Genomic DNA, 17,506 nt, shown 5'->3' on the forward strand with positions numbered 1-17,506 from the left:
TCTTTTTTCTTCTTACAGGGAAGATGGAATTTTTGAATTTTTCGTATATATGTATGTATGTATTATACCGTCAACTTTAATTATACACTTACGATTAAGGAAAAATGTTTTATTATTTTGTTTGCTGCACAGTTTTATTTTGTTATTTATCTATTATAATTTTTATTATTTTTTGTACCGATAGTGCTATTTATCATTTGTCACTGAACAAATAAATCGCAGAAGCTTAGTTTACAATAATTGCTGTTAGAGCAAAGTTAATTTTGTAGACAGTTTGAAGGGACAATGTTGATTAGCGGCAAAAGCTGTGTATTCTTCCATTTAAACGTATAAAATTATGTTTAGTTGGTGTATATTTGTATTTATGTAATTTACTAGCTAAAGCAGGAGACATAATTTTACGCTTACAGCACCTTTTAGTAAGAATCTATTATTTTCCGCATAATTTTAGATGTGAAAATTAAATAATAAAACATTATTAAATTATGCCAGCAGTGAATCTTTGTCCTGTAATGCCTCTTTGCTTTTAATTAATTTATGTGTGATTCACACACACACTTGAAGCTGCTAATGTAAAATGTATGTAGGAACTTTAGGGAGCAGTTGATAGCAATAATAATAAATCCATAAAGTGACATCACGCATGTCGGCCCTCATGGCCAAATAGCCTAAAAGCGCGATAGATGTTATGACGTCATACACGCCTCCAAGCGTCCAAAATAAAAAGCGTAATTAGCGCCAGCAAACAATGCGTTAGTATGGCGCCGGCCGTAGAGGCTGTACCGGTAGTGCGTGTTGAGGTGGAAATGTGCGCTTCGAACAAATACTGTTGTACGAAAGCGGAACCCAGGGCGCCCGTATACTCCGGTTGGTAATTATAGATGAGTTCATTGATTTCCTCGGTGCGATTTGCGAAGTTGTTGCGATTCTTGCGCGCTTCATTCACAAAGAAGTCTGCGAAATATTGCGAGCCGATAACCGCTTGTGAGGTGTGCGTAATATTTCGATTCGGTATGAATTCGTAAAGTACTTTCTCAGGATGGAATTGCACGCCATAAAATGGATACCTGTAATAAATTAAATTATAAGTTTATTGCAACAAAGTATAAGAATAATTGACAAGGTTGTTCAAATACATGTTTCTTAGAAAAAACAACAGTTGCACAAAAATTAGTTGGAATTTTTTATCCAAGGCAGCTGATTGGTATAACGGGTGATCTTTTTCGGACAGATTACGCGTGAGTCGTGTCAAGTCTTGTTATTTGTGTTCAATATTACTTGGCATTTCATCAGGGAAAAAACGTTTACAAATCGTTCAACTTTGTTACGAAAAATCACGTTTTGTAAAGAGTGTGTATTACGATTGTACTATTCGCAACATCATCCCCGATTTTGAGACCCAGCCTTATTTACAATTCGATAGTAAAGACCAGGTCCCGGACGCAGTCAAGAAAATATAGCTGCCGTAGCTAAGAGTATATGCGAAGACCGTGGACTCGACGCTGTTCGCAGCAACTCGGACTGACATATTCAACGGCTTAGCACATTTTACGTCGATATCTCAAATTGAAAGCGTACAAAATACAACTTGTGCAAGAACAGAAGCCGCTTCACCTTCCCAAACGACATCGCTTTGCTTTATGGGCTCTTGAAAAGTTTCGAGAAGATCCGACGTTTTCGAGAAAATTTTTCTCAACGATGAGAACCATTTTTGGCTTAATAGGTATAAAAGCAAGCACAATTACCTCATTTCAACCTGAATAGTTTCAAGGGCTGTATTTTAATCCAAAGCAAACAACGGTTTGGTGTGGTTTGTGGGCCGGCGGAATCATATGTATCTATTCAAAAATGATGCAGGTGAGCACGTAATCGTCCGCTACCGCGCCCTGATAACCGCCTATTTGATGCCTGAATTTGAAGCCAGTGATCGCGGCGCCATTTGGTTTGGTTTTTTTTGGGCGTCACTTCCCACAAATAGCATCAATTTAGTAGATCTATTGAGACAACACTTCGGTGAGCAGATAATTTCAGATTTTGGCCGGCCGATTGGCCGCAAAGATCCTGTGATATAACACCTTTGGACTTTTTGCTGTGTGGATATATAAAGTCCAAAGTCTATGCGAACAATCCCGCTTCGGTTCAGACCTAGGAGCAACATATCACACGTTTCATTCGCCAGTTACCAGTCGAAATGCTCGAACGAGTCATCGAGAATTTGACTCTTCGAATGTACCAGCTGAGACGTTGCCGCTGCCAACACTTAAAAAATATAATCCTCAAAAAATAAATGCCAAAAGATGTACTTTCGAATGATAATAAAGATTCCTAAATAAATTTGAAGTTTCTATGTTTTTTCTTAAAAAAAAAATAAGGAACCTCGAAATGGATCGCCCTTTACAACCAAAAACTTGTATTCGAACAACCGTTATGCGCCACTTCACGTACTTGACGTGCTCGACGGTCGATATGAATTCCGCGCCATTCCAGTCGTGATTTACGCTCAGCACATTCCACGAATTATTTAGGCCGTGGTCCGCAAAAGTCTAAAAATAGAGCATATAAAACGTTACATAATCGCATAAATTTAGCTAAGTACCAAAAATAAATGCGCACAAAGACTTACAATTAAATTACCTTTGGTATAAAATGGCAAATGGTATCTAAAAATATACGAAATAATTTAATTAAATGCCCAAGCTTACAACCAATACTATGAGTTTCCGCGCCATGCTTTAACTAAACTTAAAACGTGCACAATTACAAATACAAATGACAGCTGTGCGTATAGTAGTGCTAGATTTTTATGCAATCGAAATTGGAAGAAAGATTGCGCATTTAAAATGTATATGCATATTAGGTAAGGTAAAGCGAGATTTGACACGAGATTGGTACGAGAGGACGGCAGCGTAATTGGTTTAACGGAATGGCCAATGGCAGTGGTACCGCTTTTAGTAATCTGCACGTCGCGTTACGTGCAAATTTGTGATGGCTTGACTCAGCATTTTTTGAGCACATGCAAAAAGTGTCAGATCAGGAAAGAGAATATACGTCATATTTTACATTTTTGTACGATTAAGATGAAAACTCAAGTCAGATGCATAAAATGTAAATCTTCGTGGTTGAACTGAGGTGAGCTACATTTTTTTTGATGTGAGTTTTGTGGGATTGGCAGGCAATCATCTACTAAAAGTTGATAGCCTTTGCCCAAACTGTAAACATATACTGTCAACACTTGAACCGTCTGAAGGAAGGAAGCAATCGCCCAAAAGCGGCCAGCTGGACAATGGAAGGGGAATTGTGTTCCATGTAGTCAAAGTTAGGCTACATATCGATAGTGACTCGCCAGAAGCTCCGGGAGTACGATATTGACCACAGGTGATTACGACCTATTCCTGTCTATGGCGAATGATTTTGTTGTACAATGGCGACATGGGTTTCTGCGAGAGTGGGCAACGTAGTGGCAAGAAGCTATTGAACAGAATAAAATAAAGCCTGTAATTTAATGCTAAAACAACGGATAACTTTTTACTTTATTTTATAAATCAGAGGCCAAAAAGCCGATGGCCAGCAATCCATTCGCAAGGAAATTTTGTTAAACGCTGAAGTTAACTTTTGATTTTGAAACAAAATTATCGTATCGTGACATCTGCTAAAAGTCACTGTGTCGTGTGCTCTATGGCCAGAAGGAATCAATGATCTACATTTCTTCCAATATGAAGCCGACCACTATGCCATACAGCCAACGAAAAAATCAATTTATTGAACGAGCACATTATCTCGCGCAATTGAACCGTGACCTGACCTCCAAAAGCATGCGATAAAAAATAATTGAAGTTTTACACTGCGACCTGTGGTCTATTGTACCTTCTCCTATATCATACATCTAATATATCATATGGGGTCGCAAAGGTGCTGCACTCTGAATAATTCCATGAGTTTGGTGGACGCGATTGAGGTGATGTGATACCTGTCCACGTAGATGGATCCTAAGGCCTTCAGCATGGTTTTACAAACTGCTGAGCAATCTAGAATCAGTTGTTCTGGAGTTTCCTGTTCCCAGTCGCAAAAGGTAATTTGTGCAAGAGACTATGGCCATGTTGGACAAGTGTTTCTTGAGCCTGCAGTGTCCAGTATATAGAGAGAATTTGTTTCAGGGGAGCTTGACTTTCCTCGGTTGTAACCTCCTAGTAGCAACTGGCCGTTCCACTCCCCACTCTCTCCTCTAGGCGGAGCAACATTTGTTATTTTTTATTTGATTAAATTTTCCAGAACTTATATTTTCTTATCGACTACATTTCTTTCTTAGAAAAATTATTAAATTGTCATCAAACTCAAGCTTTTTGCAAAGCTATAGTTTAAGCAGGCCTGACATACAATTAACCGTTACTTTAATTATATTAATGTTATTCAGACCAGCTTTGTTAATTCGTTAATCGTTACTCGGTGGTTTTTTACGTGGCTTTTGTTTTTGTAAAATTAACAGACTATCGTTTTACCGAATAACGAAGCTACCGACCAGACTGGCAAGCATGGTAGTTTTTTCATTACTTGGTGACATCACTCAGCTGTTTTGTTTGCGTTGTTGCCTCAAAAGTTAACAATTCATTGCAAAAAAAACGCATTTGCTGTCTACTATTAATTAGTTTCTGATAAACTTTTTAAAAGTAAGTATTAATTTAACAATGTACACCCACTACTGAATGTACAGCAAAAAGTATGTTCACAGTTAACTCAATCGCGCCAACAAAGCCCAGCAGTGCGTATACGTAACATTTAAATATTTTTTTTACACAAATTTACAAAAACTACAATACCATGTATGTACATATGTATGTGTCTATGTCCAAAGTAATTTCTTCATTATAAGAATTACAGTGAAATATTAGTTGAATGCGCAGTTCGCCGTTAATAACATTAGTATTATTAGCATTATCACTTTATTAGCCACTTAGTTTGGTCGACAACAGTAATTATGAATTATACAAAGACCACCAACATGCATGCACCCGTCATATATATGTACATACATACATACAAATACATAATCCAATGTACGTACCTCCTTCGTAAAGCAGAATATGTGAAAATTCGCTGTGACATTGTAAGTGCTGAATATCTGCACCACTTCATCGCTAGCTGGTGCAAAGAGTCTGCTCTCCTTGTAACCCTTCTCGAACTCCAACGGCAGTGCTTGTGCCGACGACGAACAATCGGTGCGCAAATCTGTGGCGTTGGCCGACAAATACACCAACAACTCATATCCTAAGCAAGTACCCCAAATAGGCATGTAAATGCCGCGTTCGTTCATTTTGATTGCGATGTCGTATAAGTGATGGCCAGCGTCGGCATAGCCATGAGATTGGTTGAAGTACGTCGCACCGCCCGGCATTAATACACTGTTCAGCGTAAGTGCGGTAAAAGGAGGATTTGAAATGGAGGGTTGGATACATACATATATTAATGTGCAAATATTAAAATGGAGGATTCAGGCATTTAGGCAAAGCCACTTACCCATTTATTTTGGACATGATATCCTCGTAATACTTTCTTTCACGATCAATCCTGCAATAACAAAAATAGAAATTGGAGTATTCAACGAGGTAAAATAATAAATAATTAAAATAAATATAATAATAAATATGTATAATATAAGGAATGCCCATCTTCTAATAGTAAAAGAAAAATGAAAAGCGATTGCCATAAATGGCTACAAGTAGTGAAATTTCGAACAGAGAGATTTGCATTTTCTTCAAGTATGATATCTTCAAAATAAATAACAGGCTATTCGGAACGATGAGTTGCGGACTTGAAACTTTAAATGCGCTTTTCTCAAAATTGTATTTTTCTAACTCCATTAGTATCTCAAAAACGGATTAACCGAATAACTTGAAATGTGTAAGGAAAACTCAGCACATATAAATGCATGGAATGATCTATTCTCAAGAAAAAAAATACCAAAATTCGATTTTTTACAGCAAAACAAAGCAAAATTCACAATTTTTTCTCAATTCATTTAACTATAGTTCATTCCGTGCCGCCGCTAATTTATTTGTTTCTGATATGCCAAGCAGCCGGAATCGTGGAGGACTTATCCAACTTTTTCACCAAAATTATTTTTTTAAAAAGTGAGAAGAGAAAAAATACAGTATATTACAACAGCTATTGTATTTGGGCAGTCAATTATAAAAATGACGTTCCATATACAAAAGTAGTAAGGAACTATTGATGAGAAGAGCCGTGTCGCGGTGGAGAGAAAACAGTCTGCCTACAGCAACGCTATAAACGATCACAACACGTACGGGATGGGATAGATGCCGAAGTTGAAGAGAGAAGCGAGGCGCTGAAGATTTCAAGACCGGAGCATTCGATGGAACGATGAGCTGTACGCTATACTCTTATACGACGACATTGACATAGATCAGCGAATTAAGAGAGGCTTGGTCATGTCGTCCGAATGGATGAAAACACTTCAATTCTGAGAGTATTCGACACAGTACCCGGCATCGGCCCAGCAGAAGCAAAGGAAGAGGAAAACCTCCACTCCGTTGGTAAGACCAGGGGAAGAAAGACTTGGAATTTCCAATTCGCGCCACATAGCGAAAAGAAGGAAAGACTGGCGCCTTGTAAACTCAGCTATAACCGCGTAAGCAGTGTCTACACCAATAAAGAAGAAGTTTACGAAAACAAAAATGAACTCATGTGGCAATTTGCGAATTTTTTCAAGCTGGCATTTATTCTGCCGCATTTATTCTGTGCAGAATATTCTAAACAGATGTCATACGCTCATGCCTTTCTTATTCTCTTTGCATATTCTCTTAATATTAATCAAAAGAGGTATCCGCTAAGTAATTAATGTAAACGCAATGAATTAGCGCAGTGCTTCTGTTTTGTGGTCTTGAAAAATTTAAATTTCTAAAGAGTTTGGAAGTGTGTGCATTAGCTTTATTTTGCATATATATGCATATATGCATTTATATATGTATATATGTATGTACCTATATACATACACATGTGTATGCAAGACCCAAGCAATCTGCATTCAATCGAAGGAATTAAAAATCAATTAGAAGCAGAATTTATGTGTTTGATTTTTTTATATTCAAAAATAAAAGCTGTTTTGCGTGTGAAAACATGTGCGCGTAAGTGTGAACATCAACAAAAAATTGTTAAATAAATAAATTTCTTCATTCGTTTCTTTTTTTTTTTTTTTGTTTTTGGTCTAAAAATAATAATTATACTTCCACTTTTGGCATATCAATAAGCAATTTGTTTAATTCTCACCCAATTAGTTTAATAACCGCATTGCTTCGGATAAATATCTGCGCAGAAGCCTTTCCAAACATTCGTTAAGCTACAGCAATGCAGACACACAACGGAATTTTTTATACTTTTGATTTGTGAAGTTATATTTTATAAACAAAATTGCCTGCACGTACTCACTATAAAAACATGGAGCAACTCACAGTGTTAATACTGGCTGCCGACACAGGTGCCGCCATATTGTTCACAGCATCACAATTGGATCTCAACAGCCTAACCTTAATTGGAACAACCAAAACTCAAACTGGTTGTCCTTGGAGATCCACGGAAGCAAAAAAGTGCATATATAATAGTTTTACAAAAAATCATTGTCGATTAGCTTCTTTCCAGCAAATATGTCTTAAAACCTGAAGAGGCACACTTATGTATTGTTACTTTAAGCAAATCATTTTCTTAATTTTTCGATACCTCAATTAGTTTTTCAGTTAAAGTCTTCTAAAGTGTAGACGTTCAGCTCCATCAGATCCCATCAAACACGATTTTTTCAACACATTTATGTACATTTTTCAATATTCAACATTTTTCAAACTTGCTGGAGTGATTAGACGGAAGTGGAACGACACCATCACGTATTGGCCTTTGGACAAGTTACTAAAACAGGTATTGGAGGTGAAAGCAGGCGGTGTTTGGTTAGGCAGAGATACGTGTCCATTCCCCTCTCCCTGGTAACATGCTTTATAGATGTCAACGAGGGAGCAAGTGTGTATCTATTTCTTCCATAACTAAACAAAACTTGTTCAAAACAATACTTGGTATGGAGGTCGAAAAGAAAGAAAAGCAGACTGGTATATCAAGGAAGAAGGCTTTGTTTGAAAGCAAAAACGACCTCTAAAGCATTGGAGAAAGCTCACGAAAGGTTTACCGAATCGAATAAGGAATTGCAATTGAATGCCCACAGTCCGCTAGAAACGAAACAGCTACCATCGAAAATGGAAAGCATTGACCGGACAAATCACTCAGAAAAAATGGAAAACGTTAGAACTGAAAATGCAGAATGCGCACTTCGCAAGATTGTCTTAATGGGGTCAAGATCCTAAAATATTCCCTGCTATGAGTAAAGATAGTGGTTTCGAAACTTTAAGTAATGTGGGAGATTGGAAGATGCTGAAAGTCACCAACTCCGATAAGGAGGCTGGTAGCCAAAACTAGATTGTATGTGTTTTCTTAAAATGAAATGTATCAGTGAGATCAATAAAGTATCTAAAGCTTTCATCAAAACTTTTTAAACAATGTCTTGATCTATTTATTAGTACAGCTAGCATACCGTCTATGGCTTCCAGGATACAGTGATAAACGTGGCATGACTGGAATATGGGCCGCACATGTCGTCTCTTAAAACTCTACAAAAAAGAAAAGAATGATATAGCAACTCTAGTAGGAATGCTAAAAGGACACCGTCTAATAGGCAGACATGCCGATAGACTAGGAATGACATATAATGACCTTTGTAGAAACTCTCAGTAGATAAAAAAGAAGGAGACTTTTAAATAGTAAAAGAATTGCAACCATCAGTCGGGGCTTTTTCAAGTTAGGGGATGGTTCAGAGAGAAGCCAATAACGTGTGGGGACATTAATCCCGATGTTATCACATTAGGCTGAGGGGATTTTAGTTTCGGCAGTCTAAGTATGGGCCATACGGCCCGACATTAGCTCGGATATATTAGTTCAGAAGAAACATGGTTTTGAGTTGCAACTTCTGAATCTAAGACGTATTTTCCGTGCCCCCGTGTGTTGACAGCTCCCATAGCCGGCCAACATTGCAAATTTCAAAGTTATAGTCGCTATTGATGGTATTCCGTGTGTATCTTGTCAAATTGTTAATGAACTATTGCATCCTTCCAGGCTTTGGATGCAATCTTCTCAGATATGATTATCAATTGGATTCCGGAGTCAAATAATACTAGTGTGCTTCAGCTCATAATCAACAATTCATACATGTTGTTGATCGATTGGTTAGATTCACTCCTTTGAACATGTTCTCGAACACACTTCAGATTAATTTCAAAGGGAATCTTAGCTCATAATCTATCCTCAAAATACACAATGTAACATTTCCGATTTTACTGCTCCATACCGTTTATACCGCTTTTACAGTAGTCAGAGTATAAAATGCATGGCTACACACAAGCTTACTAGTTCTAATATTAGCTACTAAATCAGCATTTCATATCCGTTCAATAAAACCATAAAAAAAATTCTTACCGGCTAGCTTGTATGAATATATCAACACTAGGTCAATGACTTAGAGACGTTGTTAATAATTATAATTCACGCAATTCAAGCAACCATAAGCAAGTAATTATATATGATATGATTGTATTCAAAAGGCTTCCCCGAACATAATTGGTTTTTGTTTTAATTTTATAGCAAAATATGGTAATTATTAAGTCTCACTTAGAGAATAAGTATAATATGATTTAATAAAAATCATGACCAGAGGAAAATAATGAAACTCTGTTTTTTTGAAGCAAAACAGTTTGTAATTCAAATACATACATACCAACCTTGCTTTTCTTGTTATTAAAAACAGTAATTTCATACCAGGAACTAAATTATTATTGTCATTCATTAAAAACACATCTAAGTTGCGGTTAATCAAAATAATATGGCTGAGATGAATTATATCAGCTTTATTTTTTGTAGTTTTATAATCTTGTTGGATTAACTTGTAAAACCGAAAATAATAACAACTATAGCAAGTAAGGAAGGACTAGGTTCAGGTGCAACCGAATATTTTATTATCTTGAAACTTGCAGGAATCAAAGCCAGGGAAATACCTATAGGTGTAAACCGTCTAACAGAGGATCGGAATCTAAGCAATTTCAGATATACATTAGGGTGATTCAAAAAAAAAAAATAAGGAAGCCTCTCCAAGCATGAGTTCTTAATTGTAACGGGAAGGTCCTCCTATTTACATATTTCTATTTTTTTCTTATTATCATATAGAAAACTTTATATCTCGCTTCCAATCACATCAACAAATATTTTGTTCCCTAGATTTTGTGGAAAATTAAATGCTCTACTGAACTGAAACTCATAGGTTTTTGGAGAGGTTTTCTTAGAGGTGTCTAGGAACCTATTTTTCAGAGTACCAAACGAAAAAAAAAAAATTTTTTTTTTTGATTCACCCTAAAATGCATTGATGTTTGACGACGAAAAACGCTTAAATTTATCGAAAAATCATATGAGACCATTTTTATAGAGCAGTAAATTTCCTACAAAACTATAAGTTTCATCATGCGTAACGATTTTTTTTTCCATTGAGTTATGAAATTCATAAGAAATAAAAATTTTTCCGAATAATAATCAAACTTCAACCGTTCATTTCTTTTAAACGGTTGGGTTTACGAAAAAATCGTATGAGACTTTTTTTGCAGAGCATTAAATTTCTTACAAAATCTAAGGAACAAAATGTTTTTTGAAGTGGTTGGAAGCGAGATATAAAGTTTTCTATATGATAATAAAAAATAGAAAATTGTAATTAGGGGGGCCTTCCCCTTACAATTAAGAACTCATTCTTGGAGAGGCTTCCTTAGAGGTGTCTAGGAGCCTATTTTTGAGTGTACCAAACGAAAAAAAAAATTTACGTATGTACATACATATACACTATATACGTCATACATTGACCGACATACTATCCATACATACATATATGTATGTATGTACGGCATACGGCTTGTTAAAAAAAACGAAAATCATTATACGTAGTATATGAAAGTTGGGGTAGTATTGACCCGATATTATCTGTTACTAAAGAATTCGGCCACGCGTTGCTGTGGTATACATTTTGTACTATTATTCATATAATAAACTATTCAATACAATAAAATTTACAAATAAAGGCGAAAACGTGTTTACTGTCCAGTTAATAGAGTTGTCCGTTGAATAGAACGTCCATTTAATAGAACTTTCTTTGCATTTTTTATTTTTGAATTATTTTTACTATCCTATCTTCTAAGTTGGTCCGAACTCCACACAGTGTGCTAAATTTTACCAAAATTAGTTCAGTTTAGGCGTTTAGGAGTCCATCGCGGACAAACAACGTGACAAGTGCTTTTTATATATAAAGATGAGTAAAACATGCTGCCTCATTTTCAGTGATATGACTCACATATTGGCCAAATATACTATGCGGTACAAAATCAGTTCGATTATTTTTGTATTAGATATATGGGGGCTAAGAGAAGTATGGGCCTGATTCAATCCATTTTCGACATACAGACAAACTATTAATAGGAAAAGGTTATCCCTGAATATTAATTACAGATATAGTTCACACGTCGTCGGAAAGGATGAAAACACTCCAGCTCTAAAAGCATTCGACGCAGTACGAACAGGGAGAAGCAAACTCCGTTTTAAAGATCAGGTGGAGAAAGACCTGGCTACACTTGAAATCTCCAATTGGCGCCAAACACCGGAAAGAAAAAGCGACTGGCATGCTGTTGTAGACTCGGCTATAACCGCGGTACATACGCCAATAAAGAAGATGAAGGCCCTTAACCCTTGAAAAACGCGAAATTATAGTGTTTGACTACACCCGAACTTAGCTCGTCCTTACTTGTTTAAGTTTTTGTTAATGTGTTCGTTAATTATGAATACATACATTATGTGGTTCCGTGATATAGTAGGGTCATTAAGTATGTAAAATTAAGTACTTGTAGGTAAATAAATATGTACATATCTGTTTATATGGCAAAACCAAACTGAAATTATGTTTATAGTATACACTAGATACAAAACAGATTAGACCGTGGCAGTCACGATAATATCGAATCAATTTCATTGAAGTAAAACTATTTGCATACGTACATATGTATTTGGGATCTCCATAGAGTAGCTGCTCACTACCCCTATGCTGTTAAATGTATAACACAAACAACAAACAAAACAAAATTATTATTCTCAGAAACTTTTTTATTTTTATTGAAAAAGTTCCAAATTTCAAATCACTATATTTAATCGTCTAATTGAGATAATCAAACTTTGTCGCAGAAATTTTAAAATTTTGACAAGTGAACTTTCAGAATATGTGGGGGTTATTTTTGAGAAACGAAAATTAGTTGGTGAAATTTTAGTTTGAATGAAAGAAGGAAAATTCCTATGTAAAATGTATGGGCACCTAAAAAAAAAATAGCGACCCCTTAGAGTTACGCTACAGCGCCTGGCTTGAGGAAGAATTTTTTGTTTGTCAATCACTAACATTTGAGGGGGTAACAGTTGATAAAAAAAATTCTAAAAAAGTTTTTGAAGCACCCTAATGTGGGTACTTTGTATATATTCACTCGCAAGTACACAAGTATGCACTCGCTCATTATTGCACTGTTATCAGAAGAGTAACGTCAACAGAGGAATATAAAACACGCGCACATACGGTTGTCAACAGCACCGTTACAGTATGCTAAATCACTCAACTATCATTTTATCATTATCAGTTGTTTTTAAATAATAATAAATTATTAGTGCTTATGTACTCACCAAATCGGCACCACACGTCCGCCGGCGCCCTCAATAAATTTCACGTACGAAGCGGCAATGTAACTGTTGTAATCCTTGTCGGGATAATGGCGGCGCACGAAATTCGACACTTCCTGTGTCAGGATACCGACAATGGGACGAGTATTCTCCGCATTGACATTTACCGTTACGTCATCGTTAATATCGAAATACCTGCCAGCAAACTGAGGACTGCCGCTGCGTGCCACAGATCCATTACTCACGGATAAAATCGATAGAGCAGCCAAAACTGTTGTCACAGTGACGCTGGACGACGAAGTGGCGTCGCTAAAGATCGTACTTATACGCATTGCTGTGCTGACAAGGGCGTCAAACGGTAAATGATGAATGTGTAACAGCTATGCGTGAGTGTATGTGAGTTGTATGAGCGTGAAATTTTCAGTTTTTAATCACGTTTCTGCACTTGCGAAAACGGCTTCTGCGGGAGCGCACCTCCAACGCTCGACTGTGACAGTGAGTAGCGGATTTTTGAATATTTACAGGTAAGCAGCTTGGAGTAGCGCGCTACATACATACATGTGTATGAATGTATGCGCTGTGCGTGTGTAGGTTGGTGTGGCGGTGCAGCGACGAAGCGGCTGCGCTAAGCACTTGAATTCATAAACACTTTCAGCGCGCTGTGCCATACATGCCAATCAAGTTTTAATTTTTAATTGGGCGCAATGTTTTGATTAACGAATTTTGCGCGCTGTCTAATGCATGTACACACATACATACATATGTAGGTGTGAAAGTGGGTGGCTGTGTGCGTGTCTGGCTAACGGAGAAGAGCAAAAAATATTAAACTGATATAAACAATCAAAATCAAATCAGGGAAATTATATCGTTGGTGTTGAATGAAGTGTTTGTCTTGTACGCATATATTTACATATGTTTGTATGTATGTGTGACTTGAAGTAGCAGATAGCAGGTATGGAGGGAAATATAAAACATAAATTACAGTTATAATAAACACATTACTGCTTGTTTATTTGCTATCAGAAATTTTTCACGGCGTTTAACACTTTCTTAGATATATGTATGTACATATGTACTAACTTTGTAAATAAATAATAAGTATGTATGTTTGTATATAACACTCACCAATTTATGTTGAAATTTTATTATGTAAATATAATGACAAAAATTATTTGTAATATTTTCGTTTTTATTTTTTGAACAATAATTTCACAATTTCAACCAATACAAAAAAAAATCAAATAACTAAATTAATACATCAGATAATACAAAAGTTGATATATTTAATCAAACAAACTTCGCGCAGCCAACTGCATTATATACTAAAGAACCTGTTATTAAATTATGCTTAGTTCACCGTGCCGGCAAACGGGGAAGTACATGCACTGAAACGCCTTTTACAAAGTTTTACTTTTATAGCAAGAACTAAAGGTAATATTAAAAGGAAAGTATATCATTTGTACATTGTGGAGCCTGTTTAATTTGCTAAATATCTGGTTGAGTTCCGCCTTATACTCGTCATATTGCCCACGTAGCTGCAACGAGTTTGAAGATGACTCTGAATGGCTATGCACATGTGTACACAGAAAGTATTATTCAACCAGAGACGATCTTTATTACATTTTTCTCGGCATTATAAAAATAATTCATAAAACGATTTTTTAACAATTTTGGTTATTTACAACGTTAAAATGCTTTCAAAGGAATGTACAGAACTTTAACTGCTTTTGCTAAGGAAAATCTTCTAACCAAATCTATCAGCCGTTCGCAAGCCACTCAAAAACTTGTCAAAGAAATTTGATAAGCAGCTAAAAAAATCAAAGCTGTATATACATATATCGAAAACATTTCAAGTATCTGTTTGGTATTTCCGAACACACGTGATTTAAATGTTCGTACATAAATGTAACTTGACTTGCAAAGTAAAATACGATTGATTTACAAACCTGTGTGCTTTTGAAGACAAGTGTAGTTTTATATAAACTTAAATATTATTGTATGAGATATATGGAAGCCAAATGCAACAAATCTTATCTAACGAACACACAACAGTACGTGACAATATAATAAAATGTGTAATAAACATTAATACATAATTTTTAAGACTAATTAAGTAAGTTATATATCATTTAAAATACACAATTTGCTGCTTAAAAACACCGACAATCATTTTTACAAGTCAGAATGAATCGAAGTGAAATTTGTTATATACTTTACGTCTTCGATATTTCCTTCTGGCGGCTACAAACGTCGTGGTAATTGCTTGCTATACTCTTTTCAGCGTATTCAGCGCTACAAAAACAACTATGCTAAAAGTCATGTTGTACTTCCTATACAAAAATCACATTCATTAACTGACAGGAAACACATCAAACACTTAAAATGGCGGAAGCGGCATATCCAAATTATCCAACACTCCCTAAATGTAAAAGTACATACAAACATATATACATATGTATATATGTAGTCACATTAGTATATCGTGAAATGTTTTATATTTGGCACTAACAAAGTACGTTTATATATTCAATGACATTATTAATATAATAAATACTTTAATAGAATTACGTTTTTGTAAATATGCGAAGATTGGATTTTCACAAACTGGCAACTCTAGTAAGGTTATTATAACCTTGTTATTGAATTTTTATGTTAGAAAATACAATACTCTTGTGTGAGATCAGTAAGAATATTTCTTATACTCCGAATTGATACGCGCCGCGTTCATAGAATGCTCCGAAATCATATACAAAATATTTTTACACATACGAAATTATTTTTCAGGAGTACGAAACACTTTTAAGCGATATAAAATAAGTCTCATCAGTATCTCTGTTGTGCTGCTAAACTGATTTAAACAGCTGATGGCCGCCTTATAATTGTTTTTGTTTTTTTCCCTTTCTTTACGTTTTCTATCTCTACAGCTTATATGCTTACCTTGTGCACATGTATTCACTTATACCCGCAAACTGCACAATAATGCAAAATATTAAAAGCAGATTTGTTGATAACAATATTTAACGGCATATTAAATTAACACAACTTCAGAGATAAGACAACAAGTTCCAACTCAGCAGAAAGGCATATATTAAAAACACGTTAATTTTAATTAGATATGATATTTATGTATTAGTTACCAATTAATCATCCAAACAGCTAATCGGATTTATTTCAAAGAACACCGTTAGATTGGTGATCTGCTGAAAGCTCAACCACCCATCATATTTTGCAGTTTATTCTTGATACTCTTCTGCACACTTTGTAAATACTTCATTTTGACTAGTAAAGACTTTGCCTCAGACAACGCTTTTGACTCAAAGCTGATGCTTAACTCTTTCACAGCTACGTTTAGTTGTTGCACAATGTCCTCATTTAGGCGCTGCAAATCTTCACTGGACTTCGTGTCAGCCACTTCCTCGTTGAGCTCCATCATTTCCATAAGAAATTCCTTATTCAAAGCGCTATTATCCTGCGGCATTTGCTCTCCTTGCAACTTTAATAAATACTGACCACGCTCTATTGGAGCAGACAGTGTTTTGTAGGCTCTATTTATGAGGGCACTCCACTCTGCAGAGTTATTCTGCTCCCGCTCTGTTCTATAGCAAACAAAACAAACAACAATGTACCTTAGATTATCGAAAGTATAGTAAATATACACACTTGTTGCTGAATTTGTCAGGATGTACCAATGTTTGTAGTTGCCTGAATCGTCGTGTTAGCTCTTGCGGTTCCAACGAAAACTTATTTGATAAATTAAGTAAATGAAAGTAGTTCTGAAAAATTACAATTAAAAAATTATATACTGAGTATCAATATACATATATCGGATTTGTTATTACAATTTCCATATCTACATCTTGTAAGAAGCCACATGATAAGCATAACATATGATTTTTACGTCCTTTCTGGTTACAATTCCAACATGCGCTTTCAGTCATGGAGCTGGTTGTTGGCGCATATTTACGTACTTGCAGTGAAGAGGTCCTTAATGTGCTAGATTTTGCGGATCTAATAATAGCTTCCTTCTGCTCTTCTGTAGACTTAGGAACAACACAAAAGTTAGCTAAGCTGGGTAGACGGGTGCAATTCATATTGGTGTTCAACTCCAAACGAATAGTATGCAAACATCTCGTAAAACGCCGCATTATAGTATGGTGCAGTAAAGCTATTAATTGTGAACTTCTTTTCTTTTTCCGAAGTTATTCATAACATACAGTCACTAAAGGAAGGTTCTTATCTAATTCTCGTAATTTTTTATCTAATAATAAAGAATATGGAATCAAAACAAATTAAATGACATTCAGTCATTTATCTGTGTTGCCACCCCGAACTAAACTCAATCGAGCAGCTTTCAAATACCCCTCAGGAAATGTAAAGCCATCTCGACTTAAGTCATCACATTATTCGCCAGCGCATTTGTGTAAATACTTTTCGACCATTTTCGTCTGTGTTAAGTTGAAGTGAAAAAATAACATAGGTTGTAAACACATTTTACATTTTTCTGCGCTGTATGTTATTTGTTTCATTAACTGAAATCTCTGATATGGCACTTGGGATATTATTAACCGAAAGTTGGCTTTTCACTTCGCTTCTAATTAAACAATATAATGTATTCGATTTGCCATTCTCAAATGTTAAGTGATTCGAAGGCAGGTGTGTTATATATACACTGTTTTAAAATGTAGTCTTTAACTAAAAACGGTTGTGATCGTGT

At 35.6% G+C, this 17,506-nt stretch overlaps 2 protein-coding genes across 3 annotated transcripts; both read right to left on the bottom strand.

Moving 5' to 3' along the window:
• Positions 1-335: 335 nt before the first annotated feature.
• LOC108967003 (gamma-glutamyl hydrolase A) lies at positions 336-15,806 on the bottom strand. Of its 2 annotated transcripts, none has more exons than XM_018930200.1 (6): positions 15,361-15,806; positions 12,796-13,587; positions 5,512-5,562; positions 5,060-5,396; positions 2,446-2,543; positions 336-1,067 (listed from the first exon to the last, which is right to left on the bottom strand). In XM_018930200.1, the coding sequence occupies exons 2-6, from the start codon at positions 13,122-13,124 to the stop codon at positions 695-697; spliced, it is 1,188 nt and encodes a 395-aa protein (XP_018785745.1). In that variant the 5' UTR covers positions 13,125-13,587; positions 15,361-15,806; the 3' UTR covers positions 336-694. The 2 variants fall into 2 exon arrangements, with proteins under 2 accessions (XP_018785745.1, XP_018785744.1); XM_018930199.1 differs by having other exon boundaries at positions 12,796-13,591.
• An 89-nt stretch (positions 15,807-15,895) lies between these two features.
• LOC108967004 (iron-sulfur cluster co-chaperone protein HscB, mitochondrial) lies at positions 15,896-17,049 on the bottom strand. Its single transcript, XM_018930201.1, has 3 exons — positions 16,632-17,049; positions 16,453-16,565; positions 15,896-16,388 (listed from the first exon to the last, which is right to left on the bottom strand). Exons 1-3 carry the CDS (start codon positions 16,935-16,937, stop codon positions 16,001-16,003), a joined length of 807 nt encoding a protein of 268 aa, XP_018785746.1. The 5' UTR covers positions 16,938-17,049; the 3' UTR covers positions 15,896-16,000.
• Positions 17,050-17,506: the final 457 nt, after the last annotated feature.

Source organism: Bactrocera latifrons, unplaced genomic scaffold, assembly GCF_001853355.1.
Source record: "Bactrocera latifrons isolate USDA-ARS-PBARC rearing strain unplaced genomic scaffold, ASM185335v1 scaffold_172, whole genome shotgun sequence".
Classification (NCBI taxonomy): Eukaryota; Metazoa; Arthropoda; class Insecta; order Diptera; family Tephritidae; genus Bactrocera; species Bactrocera latifrons.

What these genes read in the sequence shown, in the direction of transcription:
- LOC108967003 (XM_018930200.1), bottom strand. Translation starts at nt 13,124, where the DNA reads ATGCGTATAAGTACGATCTTTAGCGACGCCACTTCGTCGTCCAGCGTC. An exon ending in ATCATGTCCAAAATAAATGG is followed by an intron (nt 5,397 to 5,511) that starts GTAAGTGGCTTT and finishes TACGCTGAACAG; the next exon opens with TGTATTAATGCCGGGCGGTG. An exon ending in TATTCTGCTTTACGAAGGAG is followed by an intron (nt 2,544 to 5,059) that starts GTACGTACATTG and finishes CTCTATTTTTAG; the next exon opens with ACTTTTGCGGACCACGGCCT.
- LOC108967004 (XM_018930201.1), bottom strand. Translation starts at nt 16,937, where the DNA reads ATGCGGCGTTTTACGAGATGTTTGCATACTATTCGTTTGGAGTTGAAC. An exon ending in AAGATGTAGATATGGAAATT is followed by an intron (nt 16,566 to 16,631) that starts GTAATAACAAAT and finishes GTAATTTTTCAG; the next exon opens with AACTACTTTCATTTACTTAA. An exon ending in CCTGACAAATTCAGCAACAA is followed by an intron (nt 16,389 to 16,452) that starts GTGTGTATATTT and finishes TGTTTGCTATAG; the next exon opens with AACAGAGCGGGAGCAGAATA.